General features: G+C 49.4%; 1 protein-coding gene across 4 annotated transcripts; it reads left to right on the top strand.

The window, feature by feature from the left end:
* Positions 1-145: 145 nt before the first annotated feature.
* LOC116948396 (serine/threonine-protein phosphatase 4 regulatory subunit 3A-like) lies at positions 146-18695 on the top strand. 4 transcript variants are annotated; one of them, XM_076071497.1, is made up of 15 exons: positions 146-381; positions 1412-1467; positions 1966-2064; positions 3700-4317; positions 4657-4734; positions 5175-5291; positions 6123-6239; positions 7289-7420; positions 8226-8328; positions 9909-10067; positions 11403-11590; positions 12092-12234; positions 13045-13232; positions 14408-14772; positions 15418-18695. In XM_076071497.1, exons 1-15 carry the CDS (start codon positions 147-149, stop codon positions 15541-15543), a joined length of 2724 nt encoding a protein of 907 aa, XP_075927612.1. In that variant the 5' UTR covers position 146; the 3' UTR covers positions 15544-18695. The 4 variants fall into 4 exon arrangements, with proteins under 4 accessions (XP_075927612.1, XP_032820913.2, XP_032820911.2 ...); XM_032965020.2 differs by having other exon boundaries at positions 149-381; positions 3694-4317; XM_032965021.2 differs by having other exon boundaries at positions 151-381; positions 3694-4317; positions 11403-11572.
* Positions 18696-23110: the final 4415 nt, after the last annotated feature.

Raw genomic sequence — 23110 nt, 5'->3', positions numbered from 1 at the left:
TGAGCCGCGTTGCGCATCCAAACTGAGAAATGCAACAAGGCACCGACCCTCCGTTGCGCATCAAGACTGGGAAATGCAACACATCGCCGAGCTCCGTTGCGCCGCATCCAGTATAGGAAATCGAAAACTCCGCCGCTCACGCGCCCATGCAGACTGGGAAATGTAATCGGGTTACCCCGAGCCCCTGCCTCCGGAGCCCGGGAAACCCCTGCGCAGGGCCCGGGCCCCCGTCCGCAACAATGAGCGATACAAGACGGCGGGTGAAGTTGTACGCGCTCAACGAAGACCGGCAGTGGGACGACCGGGGCACTGGCCACGTCTCGTCGTCCTACGTCGAGAAGCTCAAGGGCATGTCGTTGCTCGTGCGCGCCGAGTCTGACGGTGAGCTCGACTGAGGAGTAAGCCCGAGACGAGGGGTGGGGGGGGGGGGGCAAGAAGTAGGCCGAAGCCTCGTGTTGGCCTAAATGCTCTGCGGGGTTTTGAGCGAGGAGGGCCGACTGGCCGGGCAGGCCTTGAAACTCTTTCCCCCCCCTCCCCCTTTTCTCCTCAGTCTGTTTGCTCTTCTCTTACGTTTATATTTAACTGCGCGATAAAATTATAATAACGGTTATCGTAGTGATGGTTGAAAAGATGTGTAGATTGTAGGGGCGCTTATTTGTTTATTTTGAAAGCTCGGAGTGTCGCGCGTGTTGATGATGGCCGTGACGTTTGTAGTGGCATCTCGTGCACACGGTGTGATCGTGAATTACAGCGTATAAAACATACACAACGATCCTACTGATTGTTTCGAGACCCTCACGAGCATGAAATCACCGCCCACACCAGAAGTAAACAGTCTGAATGTATAATCGGCGTGAGATGTAGAACGTAATTGGCACCCCGGAAGCTGAGCAGATATCCATCGCGAGCGTTAAGTTGAGCAGTTGCCTCAAATGCCCCTCGGCAAGTTTCAAAAGATGACGAATCTCGGCGGACTCTCCTCGGGGTTAAATGGAAGGGAAGCTTTGTTTTGAAGAACCACTCGGCGCTACGCGCACGCGAGCCCAGCGTGCGAGCGACGGAGTAAACAACACGAGTTCGTTTGCAGATAAAATATGACAGTACGGTACTTGATGGTTTACCACCACCACCACAACTGCTGTAAATGTGAAGTGATAAATAAGCATCAGATGAAGATCCGTGTCAGCGCCAAAATATAATAAATACAACGTTTGGGTTCGTCAACCTGATATGTATCCCTTAAGCCTGCTAAAAGTTTTGGGACGTTCAAAGTTTGATATCAGAATACTTCGTGTTAATGATTGAACCCTTGCGATCTGTATGTCAAGAGGCTAGCACAACTATTGTAACTGGTCCACTTGAGGATTTAAGATGTCTTGTGGTGCCTAACAGTGTTAATTTTGTGTTGCAGGGTCTGTGCTACTGGAATCGAAAATTAAGCCCAACACGGCTTATCAAAAGCAGCAGGTATGCAGATCACAATATGTTGGAATATTGTCCACCCTGGAGTAATGTCGATAAGCTTGATTAATAATAACGTACAGCCTATTGGCAATCCACCGTTAGATAAAGCCCTCCTCACGCCGCGTGAGTCATGGGGGTTGTTTGGTCATTCCTGGCCATGCCGGTTAGTGCAGTATGGTTGAGGGCTGCCCAGGAAAATATCACTCGCCACTGAAGTTAACCATGGTTGAGATTCAAACTTAGGTCGCAAGATTCATAGTTAAGTTTTCTAACAAATGTGCTACGGATTCCAGCCCTGCATTAATAGAGCAATTTAAATGTAAGCAACCTTATTCTACGAAAACAGACATTTTTGTTGTTGTTGGATTGTAACGTCAATTTAAAATAAAATAAATTGACGTGCTTTCTGAAGTTTCGTGAAATGTGTGTACATCGAATACGTTAAGCGTATAGTGTTTTGTGAAATGTATGGTTTGATGGTCTTTTTGTTTACCCTACTAGGACACACTCATCGTGTGGTCTGAAGCAGAAAACTACGACTTGGCTCTCAGTTTCCAGGAGAAAGCTGGCTGTGATGAAATATGGGAGAAAATCTGCCAGGTGTGATTTTAATAATCTTTTTGTCGTTGAACCATCGGTCCTTTTTTACTTTAAAACAAATAAACCAATTATGCGTAATTGATGTGACCAACATGTGTTCATTTAAACTGGAAAATGTGGCTTATTCCAGCTGGGAAACTTCAACTTATTTGTATGACAGACTTGCGATGCACTAAAAGATGTGTCCCCAGTGTAAATATAGCGGTTCTATTTGAAGTAACTACAGAAGTAGTTATCTGACGCCTTCTTTCAGTGCCTTTATCGGACACAGGGGAATGCACTGCTAGCTGTCAAAGTCCTGACTGGGATATTATTTATCTCGTGACACGAGGTCCCATAGCATAATTTAAATACAGTTACATAAAAAAAGCATAGTAAAGGTTTTTTTCAATTAAAACATTGAAATCTTAAAACATACGTTCAACAAGCGCTCAGTGATTTAATGAATAAACCAAAGTTATTACAACATTACTACTATAATGAGCCAATAATGTTTGTGCGTAATGCGCGTGACGTCACTCCACATGCTGTACTCCCTCCCCCGTCATTAATATTCATGAGCAGGCGGATTTTTACACTCGCGTAGAAGGTCGAGCGGAAATATTTTTTTTCGCAAATTCGCTTTAAGTTTGACGTTTCTTTATTGAAAGTGAATCGAATAAATAATTATACGCAGCAACAAAGTGGATTTGGTGTCTTTATTTATGCTTCTACATTAAGGTAAAATAGACATTTCTCGGTGATTTTCCAGATATTGTATCGAATTCCAATTTATTTCAACCCCAGCGACCGAAAGCAGAAGAGAATAAAGTATCAGAGCAGTGAATTTTAACAAATTGAAGGTCAATTGGATACAGTGCTACAGTGACATGAAGTGTTTGATTATAATACTTTTGTGTAACATTCACTGCCATCAAATTTACACAAGAATTATGCTCAATTTTTTTGTAAATATTACAGCTTCCGTCGAGGATGGATTTGGAAAGCGTGTTGGAGGTAGATAGAAAGAAATGGTGACCATATATTTCAAAAGGTTAAAAGCATCCTTTGTAACATATAATAGGAATGTCAGACAGACTCATTCGGTTTCTAATGGTTGATGAGCACACAAAGGCCCACAATGTTAAGTACTCAACAAAAAACAGTACTATGGAAGTTCTAATAAATAAAAGTTAACACATGTATAGAATTGAGCAAGGTTGTTAAAATAACTTGGGAAAAGATCCGATGACGGTTTCTAATGGTTGATGAGCACACAAAGGCCCACAATGTTAAGTACTCAACAAAAAACAGTACTATGGAAGTTCTAATAAATAAAAGTTAACACATGTATAGAATTGAGCAAGGTTGTTAAAATAACTTGGGAAAAGATCCGATGACGCTTGAGGGAATTCTAAAGGGGAGTAGTGCGAGGGAAGAAGCAGAAAAAGCATGACGGTTAAACACGTATGGACGAGACAAAACAGTCCTGGTAGACTAATTCCTGCGTTGCAGAATCAATGCGCGAAGCTCATGGAAACTGAAACCACGGCAGCAGTGAATGATGAGGACAGCGAGTTGGCAGTCGTTCCTGTGCAGCGGCGTTGGCGTTAACGAAGGGACGTGTTTGCCGCCATGGCGTTGACGCAGGTGCAGGGGAAGGACCCCTCGGTGGACATCACCCAGGACCTCCTGGACGAGTCGGAGGAGGAACGCTACGACGACATGCCCGAGGCGGCGCCCGCGGTGGAGCTGCCCCCGTGCGAGCTGGGCCGGCTCGTCGACATCGCCGAGCTCGTGTCCACGTCGCTGGCCATGCCCGTGCGACGCGAGAAGCTCATGCTCGTGCTCGAGACGGAGGGCTACATCAAGAAGCTCCTGGAGCTCTTCCACATGTGCGAGGATCTGGAGAATACCGACGGCCTCCACCACCTCTTCCAGATCTTCAAGGGCATATTTTTGCTCAACAGCACGGCCATCTTTGAGGTGATGCTGTCAGACAGCTGCGTGATGGACGTTGTTGGCTGCTTGGAGTACGACCCCTCGCTCCCGGAGCCCAAGAGGCACCGGGACTTTCTGAACACGACCGCCAGGTTCAAGGAGGTCATCCCCATCTGTGACCCCGAGCTGAAGCAAAAGATCCACCAGACGTACCGGGCGCAGTACATCCAGGACGTCATTCTGCCGACGCCGTCGCTTTTCGAGGAGAACCTCGTGTCCTGTCTCAGTTCGTACATTTTCTTCAACAAAGTGGACATTGTAAAGCTTCTCCAGGTTTGTGTTTCCACGTCTCTATGCCGTTATCGCACCGATGCGTTTCTTGCGACGCGACGCAATAGAGAGATCTATGCTTTTTTCTTGTTGGTTCTTTCGGTAAAGTCACGTAGAATGGAAATAAAATAATAAAAATAAAACATAATAAAATACATTTCCATTCTACGTGACTTTACCGAAAGAACCAAGAAGATGAATCCCTGCAGTCACGAAAGCTTTAAATCGAGATCTGCGCTTGTTATTATTTCGCGATTGTTTCTCCATTGTGTTTTGCGCTTAACATCTTCAATACAAAACCGCAATAGAACTTTTATTTCATGCCCAACGGTTTTTTGCCAGGAAGATGAAAAGTACCTTACAGAGCTGTTTGCACAGCTGACAGACGAGGCCACTGATGATGAGAAGAGGAGAGAGCTGGTAGGGTTATCTGGCCTTGTACTCTTTTATTTCCTTCACTTTAAGTAACCATGCATAAATTACATGGAATATACATTGCACTAACTATATAAGGAGGTGTTGAAACACATACGTTTTAATTCCAATTGTTTGGTGTGGGTGGGATGAAATTATAATATATTTGTGATTACTATGAACACACAATCATTTCTGTTACTCTTCTAACACCTTTGATCAATGCCCCTAATTTCCGGGCTTACATATTTGACCTTGTGAAAATAATTAAGTTAAATTATTGGCGAGAGAGAGAAAATACAATGGAAAAGAATAATGTACTGTGCACGTATTTTTAAGTAAATTTTCTCGTACCGTACATGGACGAAACGCTAGTCTCACTGTTGACTCGGAGTCCCTTTGCAGTTTTATTAATGGACGACAACGGGCATTGTTTGTTATTGCAGGTAAACTTTTTAAAAGAGTTTTGCGCGTTCTCGCAAACGCTTCAACCTCAGGATAGGGACAACTTCTTTAAGGCCCTGTCCTGTCTGGGCATCCTGCCGGCCCTGGAGGTGGTGTTGGTGAGCACTTTAACATTCTCCACACGTCACACTTTCATTACCAGCCCTGCACATTCACCTGAACGAACATGTGCTATGAATAAGGACCGTTGTCCAAAACGTCGCCTATTATATGTTTTCCCCCCATAATATATTTGTATATAGTGTTATGTACGAATGTGTTGTGATATTTGTTCAGAATCGGAATATGTATTTATCCTGGAGGAATCTGATGAGCTATTTAGCTCTTTTCACAGATGTCCAGTAGATTATTTCGTGCCTGCCAATGCAATCTCGCCAAATAATATGTTAAGTTTTGAAATGAACGAGAATCTCAAACTATGGCCAAAATCACCCAAATTGTGCCCGATCAGATTTCAGAAACTAAGCAGGTTTGAGCTTGGGCAGCGATTTGATGGGTGACCACCATATTTTATGCAGAGTTGCTTGTTAGACAGCAGAGGGCACTAAAGCAGCAAAATTGTTTTTTTGGTACCTTTATGCTACCAGGCCTTCACCAATCCATACTGACCATCGTGAAGTATGGTCAAATAACCCCCGTGACCTGCGTGGCATGTGGAGACTCTCATCCAGCAGTGGATTAACCACAGAGCTGTAAATGTTCGCATGAGAATGAACGACAACACATTTTATTTTACATGATAATTGTTGGAATTAATTCTCCTGCTTCCAATTGGAATCTCGGCGGCAGCTCCCTCTTTGTATGTTTGCTGAACTTCTTTCGCAGCTTGTTCCCTCTCGGGTACGTACGATGTGCACTCGTTCGCTAAACGTGTTTTCCCCCCCCCCCCCCCACCGTCCCCCGTGCACGCGCTCGCTCGCTTCCCTTAGGGGATGGACGACGCCCAGGTGCGCAACGCCGCCACGGACATCTTCTCGTACATCGTGGAGTACAGCCCGTCGATGGTGCGCGAGTTCGTCGTCCAGGAGGCGCTACAGAACGACGATGTGAGCCTCCCCAACGCTTCCCCCGGCATCGTGCTCCGGGGGGGGGCCACGGTGCCCATTGTTGTCCGTTGCTCGCAGCCCCATAGTCGGTCTGCTGTCGCATGAAGGCCCTGCCCCCCCCGCGCCGTGTCGGTCATCGGGGGTTGTTTTGACCGTAATTCACCACGAGCTGGTCACTGTGGGTCGGTGAAGGAACGGTGGCGTGTGTGGGGGTGGGTGCCCAGGACCGGTTTAGGTGTCGCTCGCCACTGATGTTGGTCGTGGTCGGTATTTCGGTCGGCTGGTTACGTTTCTGGGTCCGCCGTGGTGCTCGGTCAACTTGTGAAGCGTGTCTGTGCCTGAGCGATCCGTTTGTACAACCAAATCACTGAGCGGGTCGATTCTTGAAAGCAGAGTCTGTGCCTACTCTGAGCAACCGGTTGTAGAACTACTCACAACTGGTTGCAGAGGCATCCACATATAAGCAATTCAGTTGCTTGCAACTTGATTTCTCAGGTTTGAACCTGTATTGACACCATGAAAGGTTTCCTGTTACCCTGTCTTAGCTGTGCCAGTTTTTTCAATTGCTGATGTAAGAGAACAAGTAAATTAATATTTGTTCCTACCAATATGTGAAACGATGCTCACGATCACAATTTGTGATTACCACCTTATGTATCCCTTGCTTTAATTCCCTTTCTGTGGAGTTGACCACGTACTTAATGTGTTAAAATGCACTGCGCCTATTGACAACATTTCCTCTTGCGTGTGCGATTATGGCACGGCCGAGTTTGGTAGCGCATTAGCCACTGTGACTGTGAAACGTAGCGTTTTCCTTCGTGATGATAGCCACGCGCTATAAGAATGGCACGAATACTAAATGGACTAACACAGGGGGTCTGCAATCTGCGGCTCCGGAGCCGCATGCTTCGTGATGTTATTCAGATGCATTGCGGCCCTTGAAATATTGAGTCTTTACCCAATTTGAAGGAAAAAAAAATGGCGCTTGTTATTTGGGTTACAGACCGCTGGACCAACTTATATTCATTACGTTCGTTTTGTTTTTTCAGGACATCCTGCTCATAAACCTGATCATTGAACAGATGATCTGTGACACAGACCCAGAGCTGGGCGGAGCGGTGCAGCTCGTGGCGTTGCTCAGGACGCTCATCGACCCCGAGAACATGCTCGCCACAGCAAATGTGCGTCGCCCGCGCCGTTAGCACCCCTCGAGATGCTCGGTTTGCCGCAGCGGTCCGCGTGTGGAGGGCGTCCTCCCGTGCGCGTTCTAACCGACGCTGGCGTGAACGGAGAGGGTGCGACGCGTGTCGAAGGAGACACGCGTCGTGTGAGACCGCACGCCGTTGCCCTCGCCTTTGGCTTAGGTCTTGTGATTGGCTGGTGGTGGCGTTGATGTTGGTAGGTGGGGGGGGTGATGATGGTGATTGTGGTCATGGTGTCGGCGGTGCTGGTGGTGGTGATAGTGATGGCGATGGATGTGGTCCTGGTGATTGTGGTGGTGGTTGCCAAAACGCAGCAAGTTGGCACAGTGGGGAGCATAGGTGGTGCATTTGCCAGTGTTTTCAGTCCATACACCGGGGTCTGTTCCATGACCTCCTGCCAGAGAGCCTTCTACACTTCATGTGGCTTGAAAAGTGCACCTAGCCTGGCACAGGTGTTGTGGTGACATCACAACTAGTTAGTGATGAATGGCAGCTCTTGATGGTGGGTCGCTGGGTTTACGGTGTATCAGAAGGTGCACCAACCAACCATAAATGATCATCTGGATGCGGCGTGTGAACATAACCACTGGGGATACAAAGGTGGTCGGGCATGGTGCTGACCACACCCAACCTCCTCTTGTGTAGTGCCAGCCTTAATAGGCGTTTGCTGACAGGACCAGGCATTAACGGTCTATGTTGGGGGGGCACTTGTATTTGATAGCGTTTGGTGGTGGCTTCCGCAAGGACCAAGGTTTGACGGAGGGAATTATTTTTGTTTCTCCAGAAAACCGAGAAAACGGAGTTTCTGAGCTTCTTCTACAAACACTGCATGCACGTGCTCACCGCGCCCCTCCTGGCAAACACTGCCGAGGACAAGCCGGGGAAAGGTCAGGAGCGCTGGACACCCCTCGGCAAAGACAACACAATACAACTTGTATTCACGTAGCATCTAAATGCAACCGCATCTGAAGGTGCTTTAAAAAGTTGCGCTGTAGCTCATTTCAATCTTTTTTTTTATAGTTCATTTCCCGTTGAGTCATTTTTTTTTAAACGGTTGCTTAACACAAGCCCACAGGCCTACAACGTTAGAATGGCGAGCGTTAAATGGCACCGTATTTGTTGTAATGGTAAGAGTGTAACACGTCTCTTGAGTTGAGCAAGGTCATAAGAGCTTGGGAAAAGAGAGACGATGACAGGAGATAGAGGGAATTGTAAAGTGGAGCAGTGCGGGGGAAGAAGCAGAAAGAGAGGACTTGTGACTTGTGGTGAGTGGGTGGGTGGGCGAGTGGGTGAGTGATGTGTGAACTATCGTGTGATGAGTCCACAAGGTCGGTGGAGGAATCAATGAGAGAAGTTTCACGGGAACATCAATCATGGGTAGTAGCCATAAAATATTGATGAGGACACGATGGCGATGTCATCAACAAATAAGGATAGTGATGGTTGTCACAGTACAACCGTGCATTGCGAAGATTAGACTTGTGGCAATGTTCCCTGCATAATGATTTGACGAATCGTCACTCCAGGTCGGGATTCGACTTGTAAATGAACTCTTTATTTTAATTTGTTCCATCTGTCTTCATTCATTGGGACACGTTCCATTAACTTAAGGACAATATTTGTAGAAAACTTACATAAATCATACACCGCATTACAAGCAGAATTAATGTGATATCGGGGTAAGAATGAATTTGAATATTTTTATTCTATGCGCCTATTGAGTGTGCTCTTGTCATTTATACAAGCCTTTTTTATTTTTGTCCTCCGTTTATCATGTTGTTAATGATTAAATACATATGTAAATACTTGTCAGTGACCCGGATGGTGTGGTGGGCACTGAGTTCACCACTGAGTTCCTGGGTTAAAATCATGAACTCAACTGACCGTGGTTAGACCAGGCTCTCAGTTGTAGCGAGCTGACAGTCACCGGTAACTGAATGTCAATTTGACGGTCATGTGACGAACATGACTGTGTGGCAGGCAGGGTGTGGGGAAAAGTGCTGCCCCAATAAGTGTGGACCAGAGATCACTTGAATGGATCTCGGTGGTGGTACCCCTGCGATATCCACTTCTGTGGGCCATTTTATAGCACAAAGGGTTGCACTCTTCCGCGAGAGATTCGACTCCTACGCTGGCAACATGTGAAGTTAATTGTGCGTGATGAAGTGCTTTGGGATTTATGGACGTTTAAGTACAAATGTGACCAAATCAATGAGATGGAGCGCACAAAACAAAATAAATAGTTCATTTCTGAATCGACATGACACCGCTAACACCATCGGGATACGCAGCCGTTAGTCGATCGGCAGGTCGTCGAGCGTGGTGGGGTAAAGTGTGGGTACTGAAGGAACATTCCGGATGCAATTGTGGGAGGGGAGAGGAGGAAAACAAGTTCTCTAAAACACGTTGCTGAGCCTGCCTCGGCTGTCCCCGTGCTCCGCAGTAAGTGAGAAATTCCTCCCTGCAGACGACTTCCAGACGGCGCAGCTGCTGTCGCTCACGCTGGAGCTGCTCACGTTCTGCGTGGAGCACCACACGTACCACATCAAGAACTACATCATGAACAAGGACCTGCTGCGCAGGGTGCTGGTGCTCATGAACTCGAGGCACTCCTTCCTTGCTCTCTGTACGTGTGCCCGGCAGTAAAAAAAAAAACCCCCAATAACGATCCGTTCACCCACACGGGATACAAATGGTGAAATGAATCAACTGTGTTGATGCTTTGGCCCTTGTGGCGGCGTGCAGCCGCCTGTTGCATAATCGTTTGGCCGTCATTCGATACGAAGGAATTTGAAATTGAAAGCGTTGGAATGCAGTTAAAATAATCGCAACAAGCGCGGCTCTCATTGCGCGTTTATTTGCGTCATGCTCTGTTGCAGTTTTTATTTTGTGGTTTAATTTCGATGTTTATTTTTTGTTAAAGGGGCCACCGGGCTAGGTTTTGTTTTCTCTTAAGAAGGATGTCTGTCCCATATGTTTGTCCGAGGACGCTTCACACGTCACGAAAACTACAAAATCCCCGAACCCAATCGTTACGAAATACCTACATTTCCTTTTTGGTACGAATGACAACAAGATACTTAGAAAAAAACTAGAAGTATTTTTTGTAAAAAAAAAAGACTAAAAACCCGCTACTGTTTCCTGGTGAATCGGCGCAATTGGTGTGGGTGCGTGCGTTAGGACACTCGGCCGTGTGGTTGTGCAAGGACAGGTCAAATGTGTGCGTCGACATCTCTCCGTTACCCGTCCACACGTTTGTATATACAACCAAGCGGAGGCCCCACTGAGTCTACCCGCTTGCCGACTTCTTGAGGAATCTGTCAAAAAGCTCAACACATCGGTCAATAACGCTGTGAGGAAGTTGATCTAATCGTCGACATTTAGTGCAGTGGCCCTTTCGTCGTAGCCCATGTGTATTGAAGTCGGGCTCCCTCCGGCATCTCTGTTTATGTGCTATGAAGAAGGTCGAATGTCCGAAACGTCGCCTATTATATACCTTGTAAGGCCACAGTGTCATTGATGAATGCGAGTTTTGTAGTTAATGTTTGTGCTTGTGCACCACTGACAAAGGCGCATCGCCAAATAACTTAATATCTGCCAAGGCGGACTGTGTGCGTGTTCATTTTCCAGAACGTTCTGGCACTGTTGATCCCTTAGGTGAATTCACGCAACCCCCATAATATGAGCTTGTGTTGCTGTCGTGCCGTGTACAGGCAGAGAGGGACAAAATACATCCAAAAATACTGGAGTAATGTAATTAAAATACAAATTGCCATTCGCTTTGACGTGTGTCATTTAGTTATCAGTTACAAATTACAATAGCATTGCATATTTAAATTACATGTCCTTCGATTTGTACTTGACATTCACCCTGATTTATGTTTGAATTCTCACCTGGTTAAACAAAATAAACGTGACCTTGTACGTGACCGTGTACTTGAACACTGCTCATAACATGCAGGCGCGCTGAGGTTCATGAGGAGGATAGTGGGCATGAAGGACGAGCTGTACAATCGTTACATCATCAAGGGCAACCTCTTCGATCCGGTCGTCCGGGCCTTTCTGAACAACGGCTCGCGCTACAACCTCCTTAACTCCGCAGTGATTGAGCTGTTCGACTTCATCAGGACGGTGGGTGACTTCGACACAGTGAGTCCCGCAATTCTGTCGATGAAACGCTCCACCCTTCCCTCGGCCCTGGCGCTTAGACTTTGGTAACTCGCCCATGGATTAGTCTTCAAACGTAGTCCCATGTCTTTTTAGATCGCCGACTTTTAAGGACTTCCGACGTCGAGGCTCTGTTTCTGGGGTGACCGGGCTTTTGTGAGCGCAACTCCTAGAGTGCGGGTGAACACTTTGACTTTGGTAATCGGGCAATCCAGGGTTATTTAAATCCGTCTCGAAAACTTGCCTTTAAATTGGCCTAAAGCTCACGAGTTCTGATCATTTGCCCTGGTTCTATTTTATTTTCTGTTTTTCACGCAAGGCATGTTTGGATCTACGGTTGACATGCGCCATACAAATTTAAGTAATTACTATTATTAAGGTAATATCGGCAATTAATTAAACGCGATGATGAATGCTCGTTTCGAAAGCATCACGGAATCCGCATGCACGCGCGTGGTTTGCCATCTTCGTTTATTCCGGCAGGAGGACATGAAGCCTCTCATAATGCACATAGTGGAGAACTTCTACAAAGGCTTCGAGGACATCGATTATGTGAACACCTTCAAGGGACTCAAGATGCGCTACGAACAGGAGAGGGATCGAATGGAGACGCCCAAGGCGGACAGGTGAGCGAGACCAACGTCGCCAACGTCGCCAACGTCGCGACGCCTCCGCGGGCAGTGGTGCGGTTGGCCCAGCGGTAGCGTGTTCGTCGCTCGTCGCTGCACAGTTTCACGGCTGGAATCTGGCGTCCGCCCTAACTATTACTGCGGCGGTATTGCCCGTGAAAATATTACGCGCAGTCTGCTTCACGCACGGGAGGGGCGGGGGGGGAGGTCAAAGATCCCCCGACGTCATTCGCAAGAGTAAGGACATCGTGTGGCAGCGTCGTCGTTGACATTTGTGTCGAATTACTAAAATTACCCCGCAAATTACTTAATTGGGATTATGCACAGGTGTCATCGCCCCCCCTACTGGCAGCGATGCACAGTATTCGCTCGCCGTTGAAGAGCGAGAACACCTCCAGAGGCGCGAGGAACCAGACGGGCAGCAGCCAGGTGGTGAGGTGGCACCAACAAATGCCCAAGCTCCTGCGGCCCTATATATATTAAGATGTTGTCGGCCAATTAATGAGTGTTTACATGTAGCATGAAACTGGAGCGTCCGGTGAAAACCCACGCACTCTTTCTCATACAGAGGGCGCATGTGTAGCACATTTTTGTGGTGCCTCCTTTTACTGGCAAGTCAGGGTGCGGTGCCTCCTGGACACCCGCGGGCAGGAAATTTTGCAGTGTGTGATCCACCAACCCTCCACAGTGCTGGATTAGAGCCCACGTGCATAGCCACCACAGCCCGACGAGCAACAATGACCAGCAGCACGATGAGTTGCGTCCTCCGGAGCGAGAGGGAAAGCGTGTGTTTCCCGTGTTGCCCAGCACAACGCCGCTTCTGCGCAACCACCGGTTCCGGAGAGACATGCGTACCCTGGAGGAGGAAGAGGAGATCTGGTTTGACGACGAAGACGAGGTGGAGGACGAGGAAGCGGTCGTTCCTCCGTCGGAGAAGACCAAGAGCGAAGAGGACTTCATCGACCACCTCGGGAAGTTCATAGAGAGGAAAAAAGGTAAACCTCCGTGCGCCAACTGCATTTTCACCACAGAAGTTCAGAATCAGAATATGTATTCCTACTGAAGGAATCTGATGAGCTATTAAGCTATTTTTCACGGATGTCCTTGTGTGGTACACATGAGCTTAAAGGCTCGAGCTTGTATCCTGTTTATATTATTGGGGAAGGATCTGTTAGCAAGCACCTTTTTAAAGTTGGACTTACACAAAGGCGATGAGTGGGTCCGGTTACTATAATTGTACCAATATTTTCCCGCTAGTACTACATTGACTGGGGGAATTATTGCGTAGTCATTAGCGCACTACACAATGAACCTAGCAATCCAAGTTTGATCCCTGACCACGACCAATATCAGGATCGAGTGATGTCTGAACTGTTCCCGGGCAGCAATATCACTATACATGTGTTGTGGGTTCTAAATAGGTGCACACCGAGTCTTGGAGGCAACACGTTTATTTACTAGTACAACTCGAACCGGCTAACATAACAGATAACTGAGCAACGCTCCAAGGTTAACTCTGTACATCACGGGTTAACTATGTACATTACGGGTTAACTACATAGGGTGGTGGCCAACGCTCCTAACCACCTAATCATTTGAACGGGATCACTTTATGGTTGGACCAGCACAGGTAACACGCTGCCCGGCCCTCGTGCGCGTAGACCGAAGAGCGAGGATCGAAGAAGACGACTTCATTCCCAGGTCGAACAGGCCAGCTCCCTCTCGGAACTGGGCTTATATCTGCTGCGGCGTGACCGGGGTCCGCCCCTGCCCACGCCCCCTTCTAGATCCTTCGTGGAGGCTCTCGGTCCATACCACGTGGCCCCCTCACCCCCTTCTGGGCGGTCCCCGTGCCCCCTCGTCCAGTCACGTGCTCTCGCGGGTTCTCACGCAGGCTGTCATGTCCTGACCCGACCTCCGTGACACCCGGACCCTGCCCTCTAGTGAGCCCCTTAATGCAGTGCACACACCGGTGCCATAGAACGGCACCCCGCGTACAGTAACACTCTTCCCTCGATACTGTCGTTTCACTGTAGTGATACCATTTATGTCGCTACACATGTACTGACCGGCTTGGTGAAATATGGTGAATGAACACCCACAACCGACGTGCCATGTACAGTCTGTTAAAGGCTACACGGGGGACCTTTACCTTTTCTGCCGCAAGCAGCCAAGGACAATGAGGACACGGATCTGCTCGCCAAACCTTCCGTCGCGCCGGCAGCTCTGGGCACCAAGCCCGAGTCGCCGGTGCTAAAGCTGTCGCTGTCCGTGAACGCCGCTCCCTCGGCCGGTCTTGGCCCAATGCTGGGCCTGAGCCTGAGTCCTAGTGCCAGTGGCGCTGGTGGCAGCGCCGGTGGTGGTGGCAGCAGCGGGGTCACGACGCCGCTCTGCTCCGAGAAGCCGTTATCCCCGCTGGGCGGCTCCTGCAGCGGCACCGTCGGAGGGGGGGCACTGTCGCCCACGGCGCCGCTCAGTCCAGCCTCTCCCGGCGCCGTCTCTAGCAGCGTCGCCACCATCTCCATCAGCGCCAAGGTGCGGTGAGCTGTGGCTACTTGGAGCTCGGAGGTCAGGGATGCTGAGCTGGCACCGCCAAGATCCTGGGTTCGAATGCATCGTTTCATGTAGTACCCTGTGCTTAAAGCGGGTCTCGGCCCGGTCACGGATGATTGACATACAGACCCACAGACTTACACAGTAACCCGTAGGCTCGCACAGAGATACATAGACTCGCACAGACCCAAAACTCGCATGGAGAGCCAATGTCAGGCTTAGTGACCCATAGGCTCGCACAGTTTTGATTATACATGGTTATTTACGGATCAGATTTGCACAGTGGCCTATAGATGAACGTAGAAGGGGTGTGCATTGTTTCGTGAGCAGTACAACGTGGAGTATCCGACTCGCTGGGGCCTGCGTTGTATGTAAATTTGTGACGAGGTCAGATATGTGAACATCTGTAGAAAATTATAAATATACACCACGCACAAATACGACACATACTCGGGCAGTTATTTGGTCAGGGTGGATATATAACGGTGGGATATGCGACGTTCTCCTGTACCTGATGTGGAGTGCATAAGAATAGACTTTTGTCATATCAACCCAGGAGCAGATAAAACCATTAACGTAACGAAACTGTGTTGCATTTAGGCCAATCGCCGTGTCTCCTTTGTGCAGCGCGGCCTTGTGGGGCTGGTGGATTACCCCGACGACGAGGACGACGAAGAGGAGGAGGAGGAGGACGACGACGAGGAGGAGGTGAACGAGACACCGCCGACTAAGAGAGCGCGCCTGGAGTCGTAGACTTGGCTGCCACCCACAAACTCTCCCGTGGGGGTGGTGGGGGCCTGGCGGGGGGGGTGGCTACCATCGCAGATGCGGGGAGCGCCTCCGCAAGGGCCGCCTGCCCGCCCCCCGCTCTCGGACACGACGGCCGAGCGCGGTGCCGGTGCGCCCGCCACAATCTATTGCCAAGTGTCCCCCACGGGGATTGTTTCACAGCCGTCCGTCCACCAAGCCCAGCCAGAGGTTTCGCCGTTCCTGGTCTTGTCCTAATTGTCGTTGTCATCGTCGTCGTCGTCGTCGTCGTTTTTTTCCCCCCCTCCGACTGGCGTGAACGTCCGCGTGACGCCGCTGCTTGGCCCGGGAATTCCAGCCGCAGGCCCCCGACTGGCGGCGCTGCTTGCTGCCGCTGGCGGGCCGCGTGCCAAGACGTTCAGCGGCGGGGGTGCGGTGGGCAGCTTGAGGCTCGTCGCTGTTACGGCCGCCTTAGAGCTTCACCGTTCCGCGGTTCTCAAAACTCAGGGGATTAATGTGCGGCATCGTCGACGGCTTCACATTCGACAGACCAGCCTGATAGCTGCGTAGCCTTTCCCTGATTAACACGCAGACAGCCTTCCGCTGCCGTGACTCTCAGACCGTGCGGAACGGTGTTCCGTGTTTTCAGAATCTGATGGGACGATCAGAGTAAACTTTTGCTTCAACCAACAAACAAAGGGGTTTTGCTCTAACCCCCCCCCCCCCCCCCGTGAAGGATTTTTTTTTATCGCTCATGGCCCAAAAACTTGAAGCGATATCGGGTTTGAATGTTTTGTGGTCGTACAGGCAAGACCAAGATGTGTGCTTCGGTGGATGTGCGAGCGTGTTGCGGTTTGTTTTTAAAAGGCTTGACGTTCACTGCTCTCACAGCCTCGATAATTGCTGTGGCAATAACTGATTTATAGGCAAGCACACTTTAGGCTACCTCTGAATTTTTTTTTACTTAAGTGGTGGCCATCATAAAAGGGTTATTTTCCACACGTAAAAGCGGAATGTGTAGAAATTTAGTGTAGTAGCAAGTGTAAGGCTCTCACATATTTGAGGGTTAAATGATTTCTGTTTTTGTAAAACCTACTTCGAATCAACTTATTGCAACAGCTTTTATCTACACTTTGAGCTGAGCGATTGTGAGCCCTCCCCCCCCTCTCCCCCCGACTCTTGAACGCCATCGGCAATGAGATAGCGAGAGAGAGACAAGAGTGAGATGAGCGAGAGAAGAGCTGTGATGGGGGAGAGATGGCCGAAACAGCATTGTCTCGCCGTGAGCGTTGGCCCGGGAAATACCCAGCCCTCTGGGAAGAGGCTCTTTGAGTGTCTTTGCCTGAAGAAAGCTTTGAAAGTTAAGCTGGAAAAATGCCATAAATAAAAGCGAGAGAGAGAGAAAGAGAGCGAAACAAAACTTGTAATCATATTTGGCCTGGTCTCTACGTGCATACAACTTGCATGGGTTTTGGCGGAGTGTTTGCTGAGATGGGAGGCATCGTTTGCCCTGTTGTAATGAAATGTGGAAGCTTGGGGGACCACATATGTCCGTCCACAACTTGGATGGCATTCACTCTTGTCACTTTTACATGGGTGTAAAGTTTCATGTGTTCACATTTATTAATGACACAGTTTGTCTTGTTGCCGTACTATGCCTTGTTATTTTGTTTCGTTTAAATGAGTTAATCGGCGCCGTTAAGATTCTGGTCTGCGTAACGTGTATTCATTGCACAGAAGCAATATGACACATTTGACGTGGGTCGACTGAGAAAATATTTAACCTCTTCAGCAACCGCGCGAGAGGCCAGATTAGAGCTATTGAACCATAGCTCGTCACGTGTTTTTAAAGGGAGGGGAAACACCGTATAATTGAACAGTGTTACAAAAACATAAGTTGTATAAGTAAAACCCATATGTTTATTATCGGCTTGGATGTCTCATTAAATATTGTGTCATCCGGGGCTTAATTTCTCACTGAATATTTTCGGGGTCGCTGGTAGACGACCTGGAGTAGGTGGCACGTGACCAGTAGTCACAGCCCCGACGAGAGGTAACACTGGATATTTGACGCGTAGGATTTTGAAGCCGCTCGTAATCCCAAACGTGGTCTTATTGGGTTCGGCTGCACGTTTTGAGCCCTTTCGTCTGTCCACATTTCGGCGCGAACTACATAACGGGCACCTTCAGGAGCTGAAGTGAAGGACTCTCACCTTGATCTCCACCCTGATTGCACGTTGTCTGAGTTTATCATGAATTATTTGTCCCTGGGCGTGTCCGGGAATTCTCCACGCTTCTCCTGGGAATGTCTGCGTTGTCTGAAACTTGCCAGGGGAACACGCGTGCGCAGGTTAGCGTGTCTGGCAACGTTCTGCAACGGAACGGCCGTTTTCAAGCGACACTCCCCTTCTATCCGCCCTCCCCTTTTTGAGATGAATGTGAGACTCATTATCTCGGCGCCCGCAAGATGCCCGAAAGCCCTCGCGAGAAGAAATGCTCAACAGGTGGCGGACCACGCGCGGGCTTCCTACTGGGTGAGATGTTGTCGTGTGCGGCGAATATATTTGTGGTTGCGAGGAGCCCGTACGAACCTGGCCGAAATTAAGCCCTGGCCTCATCGTCGTCTTTGGAAAAGCAGGACAAGATTGTATTTGCGTGCGTGTGCGCGCGTGTGTGCGGGATGACCCTCCGCGTTCCTGTTTGCGTGCGGCTCGCGTCCCCTCGACGATGTGCGGCATGCTCCCCCGTGACACGTGCTCTGTGTTGGTCGCGTCGACGATGCTCGAATCAGGGGGAGGGAAGGGGGTGGGGTGGGGATGCGCGCGCGCAGGGCTTGTGGGTAAATCGCTTCACACTTGTCCCCCTAACGCTTGTCGATGGCCATGAAAATCAATAACGCCAGTTATTTAAGTCCGACGTGACATTTTCTGCCTTGTTTTTTGACGTTGCATTTAAAATCCATAGCTCGAGACGGCCTAATTTCTGTGTTTTGGTGGAATGGTCATTTCTGCCCATATTTGGTGGGGGGGAAAAAACCCAGCAAATTTGTTGCTATTCAGCCACCAAAGGAAATTCTGCAATGTCCTCTCCGCCGATACATTAATCGTGCCCTGTGGTCTCGTGTTTCATCCGGTTTATAAAATTTTCCGATTCCGTTATTGCATTTGAAGGAACATTTTTTTCTTTCCTACTCCATTGATCACCAAACTGACTCGACCCGTCGGGAGAGAACATTCTCGCGCCCTTTACCAAACACATCGTTGTCGTGCGCCCTCTCGCCCGAGGTCGGCACAGCCACTGCCGCCCACGATTGCCTCGTGCTGTCTCTCCATCGTGGCACCCTCGCGCGTGCAACGTCACCGACTCAACTCAATTCAAAGGATTCACCGCATCGGTGACTTGGAGGCGGGGTAGATCGCCTTGGTTCTGAAATAGGCTTCCACCCCACTCTGGGCAGTTCCTAGCATTAGCCATGCGTCTCCGGACGTCCACCGATGACAGGACCCGTTGATCGAGCGAAAAGTATCCGTCTCTGATGCCATGGATTACCCATAATGCCTTTCTTGGAGGCCTGTGTCGACTGAAAATTGACCGTAAATTTATGTTCATGCACGTGATTTTATTATAAAGATTCTTAGTTTTGTTTGTAGTCATTAAAACTTAATTTTATGTAGTATATGGCCAGTGTTTGGTTGCAACGTCACCTCTTGTGTTCCCTTTGTCAATCGAAGCAGTGCACGTCCGGGTACAATAAAGTCGCCCGAGGTTCTCCACTTAGTTCAGATTTTACTGCGCGCTCGACGTTTTGTGCTGGGAGCGTCTTCACAAACTGAATCGATTGAGTTGAGAACTGAATTCGGTTCATGAAGGAGCTCCCAGCACGTGGAGCGAAACGTCGGACACGGTGCCGGCCACCACGGTACGACCCTGAAAACGTGTCTGGAGAGCGATGTACGGGTACGGCACAACCGCGTAAACGTGCAGAAGAGTAGGAAGTCACTCGAGGTTTTGATGCAACTGACCACAAATTCGCGTGACGGTATAAACGGACGGCAACATCGCTCTGGGCGAGTCGCAGCATCGGGTGGTGATTGAGACAACGGTGGCTTCCTTTTCACCAAAAGTCGGATGAAAAGCAGCATTGGCCATCGGCACGTGATTTGGGGGGGGGGTGGGACCCGGTGGAAATTTTGGCTGCGCGCTGGAATGAAACACGAACCGATGTGATCATCCGGTAGCGAAACTGCTCGCCCTGTCCTCTGCCTGGGGTGCGGAGTTGTAGGGGGTGGTCTGGGAGACGGAATAGGAAGAGGGGACCTCCCAAAAAGCAAGCAGCTCTTCTCTTGTAGTTGCACACCTAAGGTTGTATGTCCCAGGCTGCTGGAATTTGATCTTGCTGGTCTCTTAATGAGATGAAAACAATTTGAAATTGGTAAGATGGTGTCCTTGCGGGCTCGCGCCTGTATTCCGCTCGGGTGCTCTTGACTGACATTGTAAATCTTTTAGTCGCCTCCCAAAGCTTGACGCATCCTTTGTAAACTTTTACTACGACCAAATCACCCTGAACCACGCCCGATCTCGGAGGCTGAAGCAGGGTTTGAGGCTGGCTATTACTTGCATGGGAGACTGCCTGGGAATACCATGTGCTTTTACAGGCTTGGGTCACACAGTGGCCAGGAGATGGCAGTACAGCAATGGATTCGTGAATCTATCTGTACGCATCTTTGTTGCCATCATCGGGCACGTTCGACTTCACCAAGTCCTCTCGGTTTGCTCTCGAGTTAAGCCAAACACCGGGTGACGGAATTGACCAAACGCGCAACCTTCGCAGGACCCTTCTGGACGAGTGGTGGAGCTGTCGAGTGTGCAGGCTGCGCGGCTGCACCGGGGCCCCACAAACAGGAGGGGAGTCTCGGGCACCGGGCAATGAAGAGTGAGGGAAGTGGGATGGGGGTGGCTCCCATTGTTTGGTTCCTGGCACCAGTGCCCATGCCAAACTAACTGCGCCACTGCTACAGAGCCTTTGAGTCTTGAGGCTTTCCTGGGTATAGGGCATTATTATTATTATGATTCACAAGTCGATCGGTTGGTCGCCTGTGGTGGCATAACATTTGTAAACTCTCCCCTCCGCCTGTCTATCAGAGACCTTTCTGCCAGCAATGGCGTAAGTCATTACAGGGGCTGCGGCTTTACCGTTGAGTTTGGTTATTGTTGTCATAATCACCATTAGCCTGGGACAGCCTGGGTGTGTTATCTACGGTATAAGAGACGTCATGTTTGTATGGGTTTCTTATTCCTTTACAATGGGGGGGAGGGGGGGTCGTGTCGCGCTCACTCAGTCTGCCTGCGTGGTGTTTACAGTTTTGTATATTGCCAATATCGTCCTCGAGTTTCGGGGGGAGGGGCTAGGTTGGGAGATCTATTTCTTTACTGTCGAGCTAGTTTATGAATAAGAACCATTTATGTTCCAATGTGTGTGTGGAGGGAGGGGAGGGGGGCGATGGAAATTAACAAAGACGAATATTGTCATTTATTGATCATGGTAGTTCAATATTTGTTGTGATTTAAAAGGTTTCTCAAGTTAGACAATAAAGCTGTGGCCCGTGTAGGATTGCCGGCTGGCAGGTGTGTGTGTCCTCTCTCTCAGTCCATCACTCCTCTCAAAAGTCTCCGTTGCTTCAAACGCGAGGTCGTGATCACAGAACCCCCGTTCACGATTTAAGCCTCAGCGGTTTTCAGCCCGTGGGGTCGTGCCCCCATCCCCCTCCTCCTCCCTCTGGAGAAGTGTGAATGGAAATCATTTCAGGCCCTCCCCCAGGCCCCGGCATGGATACCGTGCAGGAGTCGTTTCGATTGTGCGCGTGGTGGTGACATCAGCGCTACGTTGCGGCGACATAACACACTTGATGGATTACGTAACGTGAAGGACGTGTCTTGGTGACACAAAACACGCCGGTAAAACAACGTGAAACACACGACTCGCTAACCTGCAGCCAAGCAAAGGGTTAAGCCTGGCCACTGTAGTAGAGTCCCTGCTTCGGGTCGCTTACCTGCGAGCACCCGCAGAGCGGGTTTTTTTGCTCCTCGTGATTGCTTATCGCGTTTTGCCCGACCCGCACCAGGAGGACGTTCGCTTCTGCAGAAGTGACGTCCGCACCGCGGAGTTTCGACCCACGTAACAATACACAGGCGTTCAGAGGTCTTAGACCAACAGAAGCTCCGTTGCTCGTCGGCAATAGGAATCGTCAACGTAGACACATTGTGAAGAAATCGTCAACAGACATTGTCAACAGAGACATTGTGAAGACAGATTGTCAATAGATTTGTCGAGAGACATTGGCAACATACATTATCGATAGTCGCAATGGTCAATAGACATCGACAACAGATAAAGAATGCTAATAGATTGTCAATAGACTGAACACGTGCGTTAACAACGCTGAGGCCTTTAAAGTAAATATGTTTAAGGGATGACGTTTTGGGCAGTGACGTTAGCGTCTCCATAGCAAATACAATAGGCCGGAGTTTGGGTGGCTCAAAAATTTGAGACTACCCTTGATACCATTTAGCCGGATTAAAAAAAGTACTTTTAAAGAACGTTAGCTGATTAACAGATTCCCTGGGCTCGATTCTTATTTCAACAGTGTCAGCCATGAGTGGTAGTGGTGGCGAGACTGATAATGTAGACAATATATATGATTACTATTATGATTCGGTTCAACAATATTTACAACAAAAAAAACGAGCTCACACATCTTGTAAAGGGAATGTTACAATTCTGGTTTGTTAAGTGAACTTGACCAGCATTGTATAATTTGATGAGACGTGTCGGTGTCATACCTGCTTACGGGGCCCTTGAGACAAACGGCAGGGAGGCTGAACGTGATTCATACTGCTGGGGACTGGGCGCTCAGATGCCGACCTCGCTACAGGCTTACACGCGGGAGGGGAGGGGCAGATGGTCGGGGGGGGGAGGATGGTGGGGAGGGACGGTGTGGGGGGGGATGGTGTGGGGGGGACGGTGTGGGGGGGAGGATGGTGTGAGGGGGGGGAGGATGGTGTGGGGGGGACGGTGTGGGGGAGGACGGTGTGGGGAGGACGGTGTGGGGGGGACGGTGTGGGGAGGAGGATGGTGTAGGGGGGGGACGGTGTGGGGGGGGGGGGGATGGTGGGGAGGGGTGGTGTGGGGGGGAGGATGGTGGGGAGGGGTGGTGTGGGGGGGGATTGGTGGGAGGGGCTCAAAATGTTGCAGAGCCAGTTGAGCCGTTCAATGCATTACGATTGTATCCACTGCTGGATCTCCACGTATGTCGACTCAGCCCTAAATAAGTACCAGGCACCGTGTTGTGTGAGGTCCTCTCGTGGCAGGCAGACCTCAACGTTGGCACGTGCTGCCGTCACCCGCGACAATAGAAGAGCGCCGGGAAGACGACGGCGATTGGGCGTCTTTTTTTTCCTCTCTCACCTCTGCTGCTAAGGCCTTTCGGATGCGCGTTCACATCACCTTGGCCGCAACAGCCTGCAACAAATTTCGATTTAAAGCTTTCGTGACTGCAAGGATTCATCTTCTTTG

This window comes from Petromyzon marinus, chromosome 33, assembly GCF_048934315.1.
Source record: "Petromyzon marinus isolate PM22_M1 ecotype Great Lakes invasive population chromosome 33, UKy_Petmar_22M1.pri1.0, whole genome shotgun sequence".
NCBI classification, from domain to species: domain Eukaryota; kingdom Metazoa; phylum Chordata; class Hyperoartia; order Petromyzontiformes; family Petromyzontidae; genus Petromyzon; species Petromyzon marinus.
This window is presented reverse-complemented; position numbering and strand designations above follow the sequence as displayed.